The 18,831-nt window shown below is 31.5% G+C and overlaps 1 protein-coding gene across 1 annotated transcript in view; it reads left to right on the top strand.

Moving 5' to 3' along the window:
• LOC106062657 (neural cell adhesion molecule 1-like) overlaps positions 1-18,831 on the top strand; it is a 132,988-nt gene that overhangs the window by 106,822 nt on the left and 7,335 nt on the right. Inside the window, exons 10-16 of the mRNA XM_056009819.1 lie at positions 597-808; positions 2,611-2,794; positions 5,759-5,865; positions 11,028-11,280; positions 15,757-15,954; positions 16,769-16,792; positions 18,300-18,315. Coding sequence (XP_055865794.1) covers positions 597-808; positions 2,611-2,794; positions 5,759-5,865; positions 11,028-11,280; positions 15,757-15,954; positions 16,769-16,792; positions 18,300-18,315 — 994 coding nt within the window. The remainder of the gene's footprint in view (positions 1-596; positions 809-2,610; positions 2,795-5,758; positions 5,866-11,027; positions 11,281-15,756; positions 15,955-16,768; positions 16,793-18,299; positions 18,316-18,831) is intronic.

Below are 18,831 nucleotides of genomic sequence, written 5' to 3'. Positions count from 1 at the left end.
GCCAGTAGAATAGGCGTTTTCCATATTGAATGACACCCCAAAATTACAATTTTGTCTATATATTTCATCAGATTTGTATGAGTTTTCAAAAGATTTTTTAAGAATTTCCGGAGATTTCCTAGACTTTTTCAGATATTTATCTATTTCAGGAGATTTCCATGAGCTCCTGGAAAATCATGCGGCCGGGAGAAATCTGTTATAAGTTATAAAATGGTGTAATTTAATAATTTACACATAGAATTAGTGCGGGTCCTATGAAAGTGTGAGACCCACTGCGGTCAGATAGGTTGCTGTGGCGTATGGCCGTCCCTGCAAAATAGTGGCGCATGCTACGCCGCCGGTCGACTTGTAAATAATATTAGAAGAAATACCCAGTAATAAATAAACAGAAATTATCACAGCCACACATAAAGTCCGGAAGCTAGACAGGTTGTTAGAGGCTATTGAAGACGCATGCCATTGAAAGCATTTTATAGGTAGTGGAGTGTTAATTTCTATTACCTTTTCTGACAATAACAACATAATATAGCATAACAAAAGGCTAATCAATAAAATTTATTTTTATAATTATTTATGTTTTAAGATTTATTTTTCAGTTTTACCTCAACAACCAATTGTAACCTCAACACAGCACCGTGTTGGTGACATATTCAATATGACTTGTGATGTTACAAAGTTTCCTGGACTTAAAGTAATACCTAATCAGGACTACTTGGCTGGATTGTCATTAATTAGAAAAAGCATTCAATCATGGTATACAGAGATCGCTGATTACAAACCTTTTTCTACTGTCAAACATAATAATGATGTAAGTGATATCATACTTTGTGTGTTTATCTGATGTTCTTTTTAAAGGTTATAACTTAAATGTTATTTAACTTTAGGTAGGCGAGTGATAGAAAATACATCCTGTATTTGGGATCTCTCAACTCAAACCTGAACAGACACATAATAGAGCAGTAATATTTATAACTAATGAATATTTACACTTAAGTAACACTTTATTAAAATCACTTAATTTAATAACCTTCAGGATAGAAGTTAAACAAATACATTAAATTAAAATCTACAAATACAAACATATAACTAATAAAATACTCAGAAAGACACAAATATTAAGACACCGCTCTTGTTCTATATTCTAGGACAAATTGAAACAAAAGCTAATTTTTCCAGATTGGTATTAGAATTGGAAGTGATGTCTGTATTTTATAGATAAGAAGATAAGAATTACCTTTGGTCGTTGACATGTAACACCAAACTGCTGGTGAACAACTAAACCACTGTAGGCTTAGTATATCTTAGCTAGTGAAACTTGAAATAACTTTAATAGCTTTTATGCGAACAATGCTAATTACATCTTTTATTATAATCGAAACAAATCAACTAGATATGATATAAAACTAAATGTAATAGACATAATCTAACTCACTAATATTAATATCTTGTCGGTATCACGTTCTAACGTCGATATATATATATATATAAATATTGTTATAAACCTGGTGTTGGCGCAGATGGGGGTAGTGGTGTGTGTGTGTAGTCAGCCGAAGCAAATGACCCCAGGCCAGCGCTAGACGAGCGGTTAAACTGTGATGAGTTACGACGATCGGCCGAGACGAGTGTCAACATGATGGTTCGGGAAGGATCGACGTCGTGAACATAGCTCAGGAGTGTCACGAGGGATGTAGTCATCTTACCACCCAGAATGGTCGAGCGACGTTCTGTCCGGTTCTAGACGGCCAGCAAGGACCCTATATAAAGAGCGATTGTATCAGAGACCAGTCAGTCACAACTTCCCGATCAACAGTTCGTTACAACGGCTCAGTACAAGTCCGAGACGAGACAGAGAGAACATTGCAAGATTTGATACGGCGGAGAGATATTTGCACAGTCTTGTGTTACGTGCTGCCAATTGTACAGTATTGGCTGTTATTTATTGACATTAAACTATAACGTTATTTTGAAGCCCAGAGTTGTCAAATTTTTTAAGTTGGTGGTGTCGTTTGGTGCAATTTGCAGCGAGCCTGGATAGGGAGATTCGTAACAATATATGATATAGATATAGATATAGATAGATAGATAGATAGATAGTTAGATAGATAGATAGATAGATAGATAGATAGATAGATAGATAGATAGATAGATAGAGATAGTTAGATAGATAGATAGATAGATAGATAGATAGATAGATTGGTAGATAGATAGATAGATAGATAGCTAGATAGATAGATAGATAGATAGATAGATAGATAGATAGATAGATAGATAGATAGATAGATAGATAGATAGATAGATAGATAGATAGATAGATAGATAGATAGATAGATAGATAGATAGATAGATAGATAGATAGATAGATAGATAGATAGATAGATCATAGTAAGCATAACTTGTTATTAGTAGGAAACAATGCAAACCATTTTTTTTTCATTTATATCAACCTATTTACCCTTTTTGTGTTTTTTGTTAAAACAAATTCTAGATTATATTAAAATGTTATAGGATAAGTAATGTTATTAAGTATAAAAAGAAATCACAGTAGTGAACTTTGCTAAGAAGATTTTTTTTTTAATTTTTGTAATGTAGTTTCATGTTATTTTTACATAGAACCTACCAAACCAGTGGCTAGTTCAATACAGCGGAGGTGAAAATTCCACAAACAGACAAACCATCAGAATAATTGTGACAGCATTCGACTTTCAATGTATTGATGCTGGGACATACAAATGTAAAGCTGAATTACCAAATGGTGACTTTGTTTTCAGTAGACCTATCGAAATAACGGTCGAAGGTATAATCATTGGTCTAATAATTATTTATATATGTACAGAGAGAGAGAGAGAGAAAGAGATAGTTTTGTATGTACAAATGCGTATTTCTTTTTTTTTTATTTAATTTCTAAATTAATCAAAAAACAATTTTCTTTTGGTACTTATTTACATTATTTCGTGCATAACATAATTATACATATACATCAGTGGCGTCACTAAGGGGTGTGGGAATAATGTCCTTACTGGATAAGACCAAGTAGGGGTGACACTTAGTTAAAAAAAAACATGTTTGTTTTTAAAGCTGGAAAATTTCAAAATAAATAAAATAGTAGCTAGTTATCTTATAACAATGTTTGATTAATATCCCCATTTTTATTTTAATATATTTCATTATAGTCTGTGTAAATGTATTTTTGTATGTGTCCAAAACATTAAATGCGGAATGAGGAGCGTGAATATTTTTATGTAGTAGAATTGTAGAAATCGTGGATTTTCCTTTTCTTAGTATTGTTTTAACACTTGACATCCACACCGCCATTCAAGTCTAGAACATGTGAAGAGGCTGTGTTGTTATGTGCTTACATTTATGTTGCTACTGATGTACCAGCAACGAGTGCCTCCATTCACAGAAAATATCAAGACAACGTTGGTTTTGTTGTTAAGCCTGTTGCTGTGGACCTTAAAGACCTCTATCAATCTGCCGGTGCTCACGGGGGAAACTCGAATCTTGATACACTTGCATGTAGCAAGAATTTTTGGTCTGAATCTCGAATAGAGATAAATGCAAATTTATGGCATAGAAAATGCCTGCAAAATAAATGGCAGAAGAGATCCTAGTAAAATGCATGCCAGAGGAGCTACAGGAAAACTGGATCTCTGTGGGATAACGAAATCTTTACAAGACCACCATCTAAGGAAACTACAACTATGACTGCTATAGAAACTTTATATGTGTCATGTAGCTGGCGTCATCGACAATGAAAGACAACATTGTCTCAAGAACAGACTGGTCAGCTGGAGAAAGGGGCATCTGAGGAGAACTGTGCAGATGGTATCGTGGGGAAAACGCTTCTTGCCGCCTGTGGCTTTCATAGATCGACCTGTCAAATCATCTACACTAAACTGTTATGAACTTGTTTGTTTTCTGGACTTGTGAGGCTAGTGCAGAACATACACACTGTTAGAGACTTGACTAAGAAGAAAGAAGATCCGCCTAAGTCTGGAAATTTTGAAGAAGCTGACATTGTTATTGTGTGTTTGTGATGTGCTTGAAATAAACATGAATGGCGTGGAGATGCTTCCCTGAAGTTATTACAGTATTAATTAAGTAAAAACAACATTATTGCTATCTCAGCCCAAACACTCTTGCAACCCGATTTTTTTCTAACTTTTTAAAACTATTACCAGAGTTTTGAAAGCCTTTTTAGAGAAAAGGCCGATATTAGATTATTGTAGATATTCGTCTGTCCGGCTGAAATGAAAAAATCTCAGCATGCTTCATGGCTTGCAACGTTTAGGTACATCGGCTACTTTTTGTTTTTAAAAGTTTATAAAATTTTAAATAAAAATACACCACTTTAAAATATTACATAATTGTAAGGGAGATTGTTTTTACACTATATTAAAAAGAAAAAAAAATGCTGGGGTATTTTTAGTCTCAACAATTGAAATATATCTATTAAATGTACAATAAATTTTTCAAAAAATAAAAATATTTTATTCTAGTCTACTACCTACTAAAATTAAAATTAATTTTTTTTTTGTTTACTGAGGCTAAGTATGCACTTTGTATGTAAATGCCACATTCTTTGTAATCGTCTTTTCATGCTGCGACGTTCTAGAAGTAGCTTGGCGTCCGCGGGTTAATAATTTTTAAGGTTTCCTAAAAAATTAAATAATTAGATTGTATTTATTTTTTATTATTTGCCCCCAAAAATCAAACAGTTGCTCTAGAACTGAAGAGGCCAATAACATGGTTGCACATATTGCAGCTCTAGTATTTAAATAGTATTTGTCGAGTGTATATCTCTTACCTTACAAAGCTTTTTCTTCTTATTAATTCTCCGTTTTGAAGTTTGCTAACCATGATTTGAACTACCCGAAACAAATTGTAACAAAAAAAAGTTTCAAAAGAGTTGGAAAATTTAATGCAAAACAGGAACATTAACAACAGAGAACAGCATATGCAGTCGTTTTCTTTACTTCTTCTTTGATTTATAGATTTATTTTGATACCGTTACATGAGATAAATTGTAAACTTTTTGTAAAATGTTTTATGTATTTCGTATGTCCCTTCAGAATTGAGGGATGTGAAACCGAAACTACCAGGCATTCATCCAATATAGTAGCTAACATGAAAATCAGTATCTTGATTTTTTTTTAATTTATAGTTTATGTTTTGAAGAAACCAAAAAATACTTGTTTATAAATTGTAACCTGGTTAAATTTTTAATACAATGACATATACTACAAACTGTTGCTGTTACCTTTAGCAACAAAGTTTGCAAAAATGTTTCTGCATCTTTTTATTTTAATATATTTCTCATTGAGACTATTTGAGGAGACAAAAATGAATATTAAAATGTAGAATACTATATAAACAAAAATATTCCTTGCTTTCAGGAATAAATAGTCTTAGCATAAAGACATACATTTTTCTTTGATTTTATGATTATGAAATGATAATTTTGCTTTCATTATTTATATTTTAATATATAAATATTTTTTTTTCTAAATAAGACATTTTCTAAAATGCTTGACCTACTCATGCAATAGAATGTTAAAGTTTAAACTAGACAGCATTAGAAATAGTGAGGTTATTTTCTTCTTAGCCTGAAAACGCCGGGTATTCTACAGAAACTATTTCTCAACAAGAAAATACATTTTTTTTTGTTTTAATTCTGTGTGATTTGAAGTCCATTTATATTAGCGTTTAATAAAATATTTTGAACATATTTTTTTTTAATTGTATTATATTTCATTAGCTCCGATTTCTGATCATAAAATCAAGATTAATCGACTCAATAGAAATGATAGCTACTCATCAACTAATTATGTAGGAGAAAATATAACTTTGACTTGCACAGTCATAGTAAGCAATTCTTAAATCTTTCTGAATTAGTGTTATTGTTATTTGTTTAAAAATTAACTTTCTAAAATTCTTTTAAAGTTGATTTCTCTTACTTTAAAAGAGAGAACTTTAATTTCTTTTTCTTTATTTTTACTTTGTTAATACATAGTTATAACATATCTCACTATACATACTCTCTTGCAAACTGCACCACACGACGCCACACACCACCAACTTGAAGAACTTTGACAACTCAAGGCTTCAAAATAACGTAACACTTTAATGTTCGGTAAATCACAGTTAATAGTGTACAATCGGCAACAACGTAACAGAGACTGTACAAAAGCTTCACATTCCGACCTATCAACTCTGTAATTCTGTTTCATCTCTTCGCCTCTTACTAGACTTGCACTTGATTCTCTGTTCTGGACTGACTTTTCTTAGACTGGTTCTTGACTCCGACTTCGACTTGTACTTACTCAATTAAAAAAAACAACAACACTTTTCTCTGGATATCATTTGTGAGACAAGCAACGAAACGACTGCTTTTAATTCCATTCTGAGCCTATTATACTTTAGACTGTTTAATTAAAATGTAATCTGTAAAACTGTTACCACATGTTAAGATGTTCTTAATCGTTTCATTATTCCAGCTAGATAATCTTGGAATCCATATGTGGGTCGGTTACATACACCAGTTGTTTTAGCAGAAATATAGAAATGAATGAAGCAAATTATTTTTTTTTTAAATAAAAAAGACAATACTTAAATCAAAATAGTAATTAAATATTTTAATGTTCTTGAAATTTGTATCAAATGTAAATAAAAATTACAGTCACAAAACATTAATGATATATTACAATCATTGTATATATTTAGCTAGATTTCCGCTGTACATGATCAAAAATAATGGTTATAATATTCAAACTATTAATAATATCAGGTGACCGAGCCTCGTTCGGATGAATGCTTTGCTAAGGAAGGATATATATCCGAAGACATTTTGGGAATATTGTTGTAATGACGAAAATGAGCGATCGGGTAAACACTACAAATCCGAAGAGTTGCTTCTTCGTTCTGTCAGTTCTCATTGTAATTGTACTTGGCGTTTAGAATAGAAAGTCTTCCCCCAAACAGTAGGTCTATAGAAAACCACAGCTCTCGTCTTAACGTTTTCCATTGTTTCTTTCTAGTAAAACTATTGGGCTATTATAGGCTTGGAAGAAAGTCTTTGCAATGTAACTTCTAAAATGGTTACTTTCTGACATGTAATATTGCAATTAATATATTTATTAAGGCTCTGAGACATGTACACTTTACAGAAAACAACTAAGACTTCTTGAGTGCTTTCACCAAAGATGCTTGCCCTCCATCATTGACATACAGTGGCAGGACCGCACTACAAACAGTGATGTCCTTGACAACGTCGGTATGGAAAGTAAAGAGGGATTTCTTATGGTCCGACAGTTGCACTAAGTAGGGCACGTATCCGGTATGGGAGACGAACGTATGCCAAAGGCAGTCTTTTTTTTTGGTGAGCTAAAAGATGGTCGACGTAACAGAGGTGCCCCACGGAAACGTTTCAAAGACCAGCTTAGGCGTCAACTTTTTTTGGCTGCCATAGAAGAGAGCACCTGGTTGAACGAGACAGCTGGAGGTCACTCACGAAGGCCGCGAGATACTCATTTAAGACTATAAAAAAATCTGCTGCCGAGGACAAACGCAGACGGCGAAAAGAAAATCTAAATTGACCACCTGCGGTTATGCTTGCCCTGGATGTGGCAAAATATGTATGTCACAGCCGGGGCTGCGCAGCCACGGGAAATAATGCATTTCTCACTAATCTTCGGACTCGAAGACAAGCCTTATTATTATGGCTTTAGTAAGAATCATCAAGTGATGCTAAATCTCTACGTTATAGTGTAACAAAGTAAAATCGCGGATTTTTTCCTAAGAGACTTAAAAAAAATCGCGTTAGTATTCTAAAAAAGCGTTATTGTGAGACATCTCTGTTACTCCGACAACCTTTCTTCTTACTAAAAAAAAAAAAAGATTGCCAAAAATATGGTCGCCCCTTATACGTAAGAAGTGCCCTTTTAAAGCGTAACTTTCGGATTATAAGAAGTTCATACCATTTTGCAAGAATATCGCTGTTTGTATTGCGGTCTTTGGTCAAGTTCAAGAAGTTGTAGTTGATTTCTATAAAGTACTCATGTCTCAGATCCACATAGAGGGGTTGAGAGAATCACTGGTTGACACTAATTTTTGTAGACAGGCGGAGCGATTTATTTCGCCACACTTTCGCTTGGAGGCGTCCAAAAGCACGACTATCCTTGATCACATATCAACCTCTCTTTAAATCAATGCGTCATTTGATACTATGCTGCCCAGATAATGTGAAGTTATCTACCACTTGTAGGGATGTCTATACGCGGTGATCTCTGGGCTGAGTAGGTTTTATTGGGTGACTTCTGGAGCATGACTTCTGTTTTACCGAGGTTTATAGGTTAACCAAAAAAAAGCAGCATCGTGATGAAAATTCGTTGACCGCGATCTGGATATCATCAGGGCCATCCTTAGGCCTATGTTGCTGGAGTGGACTCCGAAGGTTCAAAAGCCCAGCACTAATTCTAGGTGTAAATTGTTAAATTAAACCATTATAATTTATAATATTGTTCCCGTGGTTTCCTTGTTTTCAGGGAGCTCCTGGAAATCTCCTAAAAACTCATGTTCTTAAAATAGACAAAATTGTCATTTTTGGGTTTAAATCAATATGGTAAACGCTAGTCCTACGCGTGATATAAAAAAAACGGTATCGTCAGCTTTTATTTAATAAAAATGTAATGCAAATACGAATTTATTTTCTAATACAAAATCTTTATTTTCACTTATTATCCTTATCCCTACCCTTACTGGTAGGGCCCCGCAAATGTTAGGGCCGGCCCTGGTTGTGCAAGTAAGGCATAGATAAGCTGTGTTATGACCATTTCCTATGTTTTGGTATGTGGACAGTAGACTTCGAAGCTTAAACACATTGCATTAATTCACCAGCAAAATAATAACAAAAAGTAAAAGCTACCTACGGGTGTACGCAATTAACGTGTAAACAAATTATAAAGCCTTTAAAACACAATAAAGTACATAAAAATATTTAATTTCATTATTTTTCTTCCATAGTTTCATAATGGATCAATGCGCAATAAGATGGTGCGCAAATGTTTAATTACGCCAATTGAATCATTAAAACTTGTTATTGTTTGCGAAGAAATGTCTTAGTGTACTGCTGTGAGCCTAGTGACGTAAGCGGTGTCAGGTTTTTTTCCCATTGACGTCATATAGAAAATTTCATTCATTAAACATTCTAGCCAAAATGAACGTGTCGATAATGAGCCATTTTCAAACCGATATAACAGTCGACCTCGAGTTTCCCAAAGTGGCCAATGAGTTGAGAATTTTTCCTGACTATCATTCACATACCGTGAAATTTTAAAGAATATCGTTAAAGCCGTTTCCGAAATAAAATTTTTATATATTCTTTTATATATATATATATATATATATATATATATATATATATATATATATATATATATATATATATACATATATATATATATATATATATATATATATATATATATATATATATATATATATATATATATAAGAATTGCTCGCTTAAGAGTATAGGATTTAAATGCTTATATTGTGCAGATATTTAAAAAAAAAGGTACATTTCCTGTTTCTTACCATGTGTTCCGTAGAGCAGACAATGTAAAAGTCATTTGTTTCTGTGACCATCGGTTAACAAGGATGTCATGTGGCCAGCACTACAACCAACCGTCTTTACTTTTCCCCAACTATTGTCAGATACCCATTAGAGCTTGAAGGACTCAGAGGCGATCTCGAAATTAAGACTAACAATAAGACTAAGACTGCTTTATTCATCCTTATGGAAATTTGTTGTGATTACAAGGACGTTTTTCTCATATAAAAATAACACAACAGAAACATTGACATAAATAGAGCAGACACATTATAAAGAGCTCATTCTGCGACTACACAAAGGCCTCTTTGTCCTTTATATGTTTCTTGATAAAAAATCACAGTCTTCACCAGGATGCAGACCTACACTAGAGTAAGTAATTTTAAAATGTCATGATGCTACCTTGATATCACATTTCTGACACAAAAATAATGTTGCAGATTGATCATATTATTTAATGAAGTTTTTAGTTTTGAAAACGATTAAGCAAAGATTATACACGTATAACGTATTCCAATGAATTTAAAAATACTAACTCCCACTTTATAAACATGCTTATTTTTGTCGTTGGTATTCATAATTACTGACATTTATCATTCCTCTATCACAGTGTTATACAGGATATCCATGTTGGGTTACATTTTAGTCGTGATTTAATTTAAAAAAAAATCTAATGTAGGCGTGATCGCGATGAAAATATTTGTACGTTCACATTTTACACATTTTATAATCTATCATAAATGTCTTAATAACTTTTCCTTTTGCAAAAACTAACTGTAATGAGTACATTATTTAAAATATCTTGATACTACCGGGTAAAAAAATATACACAATATTCCATAAATCACAAGTATCAATGATTCATGAATACATATTGAAATAATAGAGTAACAACACGGTGACTGCTCTAACGTCCTAATCGTTAATTATGCTCTCCCTTTGTAAAATTAAATAAGTTACTCTCAAAATCATGAGTTAGGTGAATTAAACTCAAATATCAAAATACACTGTTCTACCAACTTTAAGGTGTTGGCATCTACCTAGTTGTTCATTAATTTGTGAGTAAATGTAGAATCCTAAATGCAATTCTTTTGTCTTTAATATTCCTAAATAATGTTTTCTTTACACATTTTATAATCTAGCCTGAATGCATATCGACTATCGGCAATTTATTATTATCTATCAATGTAGGTAATGATTTAGTTTGATTGGACAAAGACTACAAAACCTATATCTAACCCTTGCATCATAATTAAACAAACATTTATTTACATTGTATTGGGAAAATGTTTTAATCATATGTTAAATACAAAATATTAATAATTTAATACGAATTTTTAATAATTATTTTAAGTCATTTTCATCTTTTGGAACTGTTTTTTTATGATTTATTTTTGTGGCTATTTTGCTCATATAGGGTCCTCCTAGTCTTTTAATAACTTGGAACCAGACAGCAAAAGGCTCAACAAAAGAAAATCCAGCAACTGGTAAAATCAGTTCTAACAGCACATCAGAATCTGTTGTTTCTGATGGATGTGAACTTCATCATTATTATTCAAAACTAGAATTTGAGCTCCAAGAAATTGATGATGGTAACACTTACTACTGTATAGTTTCAAACGATACTGGTGAACAGAGCAGAGAAAACTTCACTCTTCGTATTATCCCAAGTAGGTCTTCTATTTTTTTAGTTTGTTTCACTAAATCCTAATATTTGAATGAACCTTTGTTATGAATTTTGTAAACTTCTATGCAATAGATTTTATAGCTTTGGCTAAAACAAACAAAAAATAGATGATATGCGACTAGTTAAAAGCGAAAGAAATAGTAGCTAATTACATTTTTTATAACAAAAAAAAAACAACAACATTTTTTCGTATTACAAAGCTTTTATTAACTCACTCTGTCATTCTATCCGTTTATTATTTATAGGATCTAGTTTTAGTAGATCTCTGATTTAGAACCATATTTAAACTACTCAAAAGTTTTAGTTTAAAGTATATTATAGTTTCCGATGTCCATTTCATTCTATATATTCTTTTAATTTCCAAAATAAAAAAGAATGTGTAGATTTTGATATTTTGCAAATTTGTCTATTTAAATATATTATAATTATAATATAATATATATAATATAATAATATATAATATAATATTATAATTAATATATTCACTAGTGATTATATTAATGTTCTATTATTAATAAAAATCTAAATTCAGAGATTGACATCGGGGACATTCAAGGCTTAGTGTGCTTGCCAAAACAGAAATAAAAACAGAAGGAAGGTCAAGGTTTCAAGAGCAAGTTTTAATGGTTTATTAAGATTTTGTATCTGAAAAAAAACAAACTAAATTTGTCTGACTACCACAACTTTCATTGCTGAGTCTGAAAAAAATGGTCAGAAATAAGACAAACAAATCTGAATTCTTTCACTGTGATAAAACATTTTCCAGTATCACCCAAAATTGTAAAAAATGTTAGTCATTAGCAAAGCTGAAGACCTTGAGATAAAAAGCAGATGAATAAAGCTTGTCCGGACCAAGTTCTGTGGAACATAGGCGATGTGTCTCTATGCTCCTTTAGTGGTGACAATAAATAGATCAACTAAGTCAGCATGTAGATAACAAGTGAAGTAAACATTCTGCTCTGGGAAAAATGTCTACAGACACATTGTGTGTGTGTATTTAAAACGAAACCGTAGAAGATGTTGACTTGAAATTCATAAAAGAAAACTTTTTTTTATTAGTTATTGTACGCATTTAAATGACAAGTTATAAAACTTCCTGCTTGGAAAAAAGATCATTCTATTTAATAAGGCTTTTATTGTTGGTTAAGTCTCTGCCGTTAAGCTAATTTCTGACTAGCAATGTTTTGTTGTAAAGCATTTTGGTTACTTTGATACATTTCTAGACTTGTTAAGAGTTTTGCGATGGTCTCAATCGTTTTTGATTGCAAGGAATAGTTTCGCATTGTTAATTAAATTCATGCATCAACATCTCAGATATATCTGTGAGATCTCCAATAGAAGTAATAAAAAAATACAATTTTATGACTATGGTTATTAATACTCATATTTCTTAATTACTTCTTATAAATTTTAGAAAACTAGCACACGACCCGCAATTGGAAATCATAAAAAGCAAAAGGGAAAATACATCAGTTGTTTCTAAAATGGCTCCATAAGTTGCTTACGAGATTGATTGACCCCCACTACAATGTATTTTTTTTTTGTTGAATACTTAAAAATTTGACATAAACGAAGATAAATTATTGACTGGAGGGAATAGTGTTGTAAAGAAAGTCCAAATGTAGGAAATTATGATACCTATATTAAATATTCACCAGGCTTTGTAAAATAGAAAAAAAAAACTCCAACTTAGGAAAAATTTAAAAATTCATTACTATGATTGATGTAATGAAGAAAAAAAGGAAGGAACTTAAGCACAGATTACTTGATATTATCGTGTTTCTTGTATAGCAAAATTTGACATTGCGTGATGATACTGAAGGATAGGCTCGTTAGCCATAACTGGCTACCCACTTAGGAGAAAAAAATCTGAATTCAAACCTCTGTTGCCTTGCAGCTATACCTATTTATTGGAAAGGCTTCGTGAGTCAAGCCTGAGGAAAAATCTGGAGCTTGCGACCCTAAGATAGTTTACAGCACCGAGTACTACACCCTGACAGAACCTGCGACGCCGCTGACCCAAACTGTATATGCACTGCTGTTCTTTTGGATACATCAGCTGCATGGAGAGGGGAAGGGGACTAATGTATGGGCGACATCGTACCGGCCACAAGAAAACCCAGGCCTTCATCTCATTTGCATGAGATGATCCCTAGTCGCTTTGAGACTTAAGGAGGCCATATATGATACAAAAGACGAGTCCTTATTAAATAAAAGGGAGTGACTTGAGATAGTAAAACTGTATCTACATAAGCCTAAGCATCAGTATGCTGATTTATAAAACCTCAGCAAGAGTTTATTATGTTTTAGTCAGAATTTTCGTACCATATTATGTAAGTTACTTTCGTTTATTGCTTGAAAATGACACATTTATGTATAAGAAACAAGTTGATGTGTTCTATCTTAAAAAGTGTGGAAGTAATTTATGAGATAGCATATTTTTTAGATGCAATACAACCAGACAGTATAATTTAAGCAACAGATAAAGAATTTCAAAATTATTATTATTAGGGGTCTATGTTATTTTAAAAAAAAATTAATATAGTACAGTTATTACACCTTATCCATATTCTAAATTCAATGATTGATAACATAAAAAATACAATCGTTTGGATTAGAAAAAAAGCTAAAAAAAAAAAATCCAGTTTCATGAGTAAAAATGTGCAAGCAATCTTTATGTAACTAGAATTTGTTTACATTGTTTTCTATATGAAAATGCTTCTTGTACTTGTGACATTTAGCTTAGTCCATAGTGTCAATGTTTACAGAGGAAATTATGCAGAGATTTTATTAAGGCAGTCTTGAAACAGATATGGGTTGACTTGTCCATGACTTTATTAAGCTATTGTTTGCTGGTTTCTTCTCCCTGTCATGCATGGTGAACAGTTCTTTCATAGTGTTGAAAGCTAGGGAAGAGACAAAGTTTGTTGTTTTATAGAGCTCATCTATCCATCTGTGTTGATGATATTATTGTGTGGCCGATTTGAGAGGAGAAGTTTTGTTTAGGGTCCAAGTCTATTTTTAATGTCATCATGCGTGTCTCTTAGTTGTGTTTGGCCTGCAAGTGTGGATACCTTTTGTGAACTCAATATTTGTCGGCAAAGCAGAAATTGCATCCAATGCAATATATTCACGTACGCAAATCTAGAAAGTGCACACGGAAGTGAGTGTGTTTCAATCTTTGGTATAGTTAGCCCATCTCGAAAAACAATAAAATAAATCACTACAAAATAATGATAAAGGTCCTGAGTATCCAACTTTACAAACTTTAAACATGGACTAAAACAAAACAAGAGTGTAAATAAAACTTGGTATATTTGATGCTGCCATCACTATTTCTTAAATAACACTTACAAGAAAAAAAAAAGCAATGCCTTAGATACTTGCACCTAGCCATCTTAAGACTTGTGACCAATCATGATAAAAATTGTTTCATGTTCTAACTTCTCTTTTATTTTATTTTTTAGTTGGATAGTATTTTTTAATGAATAATGTGAAGTTTAGGGTTTTTATGCAATTTTAATCAATTAAATGTTATTAATTAGCAATGTTTGAATATTGTTACGATCTTCTCCATCAGGCCTTCTGCAAACACTGCCCAACAATACAACACATCTAAAACATCCACTTGACAACAAGAGCTTCAATAAACAAATTGGCGGTTTAATTACAAAAACATCGACAGCAAATTCAACACAATAGGCAACATCAAATTCAAATGCTTTCTTGTACTTAACAGAGCTGCTTAACTAAACATTACTAGTCTCTCTAGCTCGTACAGCTACATTTTCGAGGACTCACAAAGTACCTTTGCCTTGCGTTACTGGACTCAACAGTCCTTTCTTATACACTGCCTCTCGACAGTGACAGCTTTCTGTCACATGACCATAATACTGGTTATATTTGAATGAACTAGCAGTACTGTTCCTTGTCTATCGACAGCCGTTGACCTGTGTGATTGGCCTAAGGCCGCACACACATTAACCCTTTCAGTCCTCCACTGGAGTTACGACAATATTTTAACATTATCAAATTAATTTCTTTTACATTAAACAATCTATAAATTATCTAAGTTAGTGTATATTGTTTAGAAAATGTATGCACAGTTTTGGAAATATTGTTTAGAATAGTATTAAATTCATAAACTCTATTTTATGTCTAATGTATGTATTTCATTAATATTGATAATCAGCATGATACCTACACTTGTAGAAGCGAAGTCTGATAGAAAGAGGGGGAAGGGAAGCAACAAACATTGTTTATGACAGAAACCTGCAGCAATGAAATTAAAAGCTTTTAACATTTTTTTCTATCAGTAATATACTACTATTGCATACATAAATTAATATAATGCATATTAATGCAATGCAAATTGAAACATAGGTATATTTATTAATATTGCAAAACAGAGTATTTAATTGTAAAGAATGTAGTATATCAAACAGACATTCTTTTTTAGTTGTGAATTCAACAAGCCAATCAGAACCAAAACCACAACCCCAACCAGAACCCCAACCAGAACCCCAACCAAAACCCCAACAAGCTGGCTCTGGTAAAGTTGTCTGGTTGTTAGAAGGATTAGTTGTTTTGGCAAGTGCAGCTGGTGTAATCTACTATTTCGTCATTAAAAAGAAAAATCAAGATAGAAACTCTCAAGGTAAACATTATTTTATGAATTAATTGTATAGCATATAGATCAACAGCCTTAGATGGAGGTTTATGTAATCCGATTCCATGTATTTTTTATGAGTTTAATTAAAATATTTTTAAGGTCAAATACCCTTTTTACGGAAAAAAGTAAATTATTTCTTTCAGCCATTGCCATCTAAGAGGTAGATAGTATTATAGATAACTATATCTTATTATTTACTTACTTGCCTTTAGTCCTTATGTTCTCAGTATAGTTTCTTATATCAGTATTTCTTCACATGTAGCATGTGTTTTTGTAACTGTTAATCAGCTTTAAAGGTCGAAGGTTGTCCATTATTGAACACCATAATGTATAATTAGTAGTATTTCAATAATTATTTTGTTGAAGAAGTATTCTGCTCTATTCATCTTCATCTCTGGCCTCCTCCAGTTACAATATAGCAGAGGTTTGAATTCAGAGTTCTTCTCCTAAATGGGAAGACAGACCAGACTAACAAGCCCATAGCTTACTGGTTTAGATGCCAATAGCCTTTTCTGCTGTCAATGATAACAATTCAGTCTGACCCAAGTGCTAGAAAAAAGTCCTATTAGATGCTATTTTAGACAAATAACTTCAAATTATTTTGTTTATATTGCAGTACTTATATCCATTATGACGATACTTCTGCTAATAAGAACCGTATAGTAAACCTTTATCCATATGTCATAATACTTCTAAATATCAGCATATGTCAATTCTTTGAGTTAAAATATATTACGAAAAATCCAGAATTTTAGATGTTAATTTAAACTCTTTATTTTTTTTTCCAAATATTTTTCAGTTTCCTCTAATCCTGAAGGATCTGGTATGTTTTTTTTATTTTTGTCTACAAATATCTTCAAATTGTAGTTTAACTCTTTTTTCATTAACTGTTTTCCATTTTCTAAAGTAATAGTCAATTTTTCCATTTGCATTTTAAAATAAAACAAATTGTTTGTTATCAGAAAATTTGGAGTAGAATTAAATGGAAATGCATGCCCTTCATAATTCAAACAAAGTATGGTTTATGAAACCAAACTTTAATATAATTTTGGATTATGGAATCAAAACTGAAACCTTGCCGACAGTGTAAAAGTCTGCAAATGAAATATAAAAGTATTTTTTATGATAGTTATATATTTTTTTCACAAAAATCATTTATTATTACATACATAAAGCGTATAAAGTTATTGTCTCTTTCTCATTATCCGATGCTGTATTTTTTTAAAACAAGAGAGCTTTTTTAGTCCTCATTCTTGACAAAAAAAATGGTTATGATAAAATTCATTAAAAATGAAATGTAAACATATACAAATATTTTAAGAGGGAAGCATATCAATATAAAAATTTAGAAATGAAACACATTTTATAAGGAAAGAAAATAAACAGTGGGATTTTTAAGCATCAACATTGACTTAGGGCTTTTGACTGAGAGAAGTACTTCAGTCTTTACAAATGTTATGTTCGTGTGGTCTTCGCAAAGATTTTTTTAACTATTAATTTTCTTTTATCCAAACCACTGCAATGCAATGTTTTAATACTCAACATTAGTTACAATTGACAAGTACTCTTGGCATCTGATGGCTCTTCTGTTAAAACCCTAATACCCTATTTGATTTATACAAAAATGTAGATACATATATCTTTTTTTTTTATTTCTTACAATCACTAAAATTTTATATACTGTCTAAAGTGGATAAGCTTATGAACCTAAATGATTAGTGTTTGTTTTTGTGTTTTTACAGAGAAATAAGTTAATGTAGATTTGTAAATAAATAAATGAATCAATAGAGTCTTTATCTTTAGTAAATAAACTTTAGGTATTTCTTGTACATTTAAATATTCCCATACATATGCTATAATCTTTATTTAATAAATTATCTTTAATTTAAATGCTTGTAAAATGATTTATAATACAGTTCATTCCTTTAGTTACAAATAACCAAAATGAATTAAAAAATTAAGCTGTTAACATAAAACTCAAAGATGTAGCGCCACACTTGTCAGCTACTATGTACCATCTTAGATTAACTGGCCAAAGTAAAACATATACTTTTGTCAAGAATAGAAGGAATTAATTTGAAAATATCAGGTCCCTCCTGTTCTTATGTTTCAAAAACAATTATTTAATCCATTAAACTAAAGCTGAATTATGCACATTAGAAATAAAGGTTTTTAATGCACTGAGGTTGGACTGTCCAAGTTTGACGTATTCCATACTCTATTTCCCTATAGAGTCGATTGAAATAGTGAGACATTGAATTGTATCAATATGTTTTATTTTAAAAGCATTGTGCATATATTTTAAATTTTATTTCACATTTATTTTACAGTCGAATCCAATAATATGTAAGTATTTTGTATAAGCAACATACTTTGTCATTGTTTTTTAACCATATATATTTCTTAAGGCACAGAGATAATATAACATTTTACTAAGAAATGTCATAAAAAATCAATATTAAAAATTATTTTTTTTTGTAGATTGGCTTTTAATATTTCATAAAACAGAATATTAATAATAAAAATAATATATAAAATTATTACAAATAAAAAAACATTGTTAATACAACTTTCCTAAAATCGATGTTGCATGTGTGCTTTAAATCTAATTTGAATTATATATTGCAAAATTATTATGACTAATTCTCCATGTTTGTGAACATTAGGTGGTCGAGGGTCATTTACACATAGCCTTTTAAATTAAGAGCTCACTTTTGAAACCCATAAGGGGTAGATAAAGACAGGAATGATTATTACCACCATGAGTTACACTCGGAGCTGGTAACATTTTTGTAATAACAGACAGAAGCTATACAAAGCTCACTTTATTCAATACAAAGCTTGAATAGAAAACGTTATTTT

Source organism: Biomphalaria glabrata, chromosome 14, assembly GCF_947242115.1.
Source record: "Biomphalaria glabrata chromosome 14, xgBioGlab47.1, whole genome shotgun sequence".
Classification (NCBI taxonomy): domain Eukaryota; kingdom Metazoa; phylum Mollusca; class Gastropoda; family Planorbidae; genus Biomphalaria; species Biomphalaria glabrata.
Note: the sequence above shows the minus strand (reverse complement) of the source record. Positions and strands in the feature narration are given on the sequence as shown.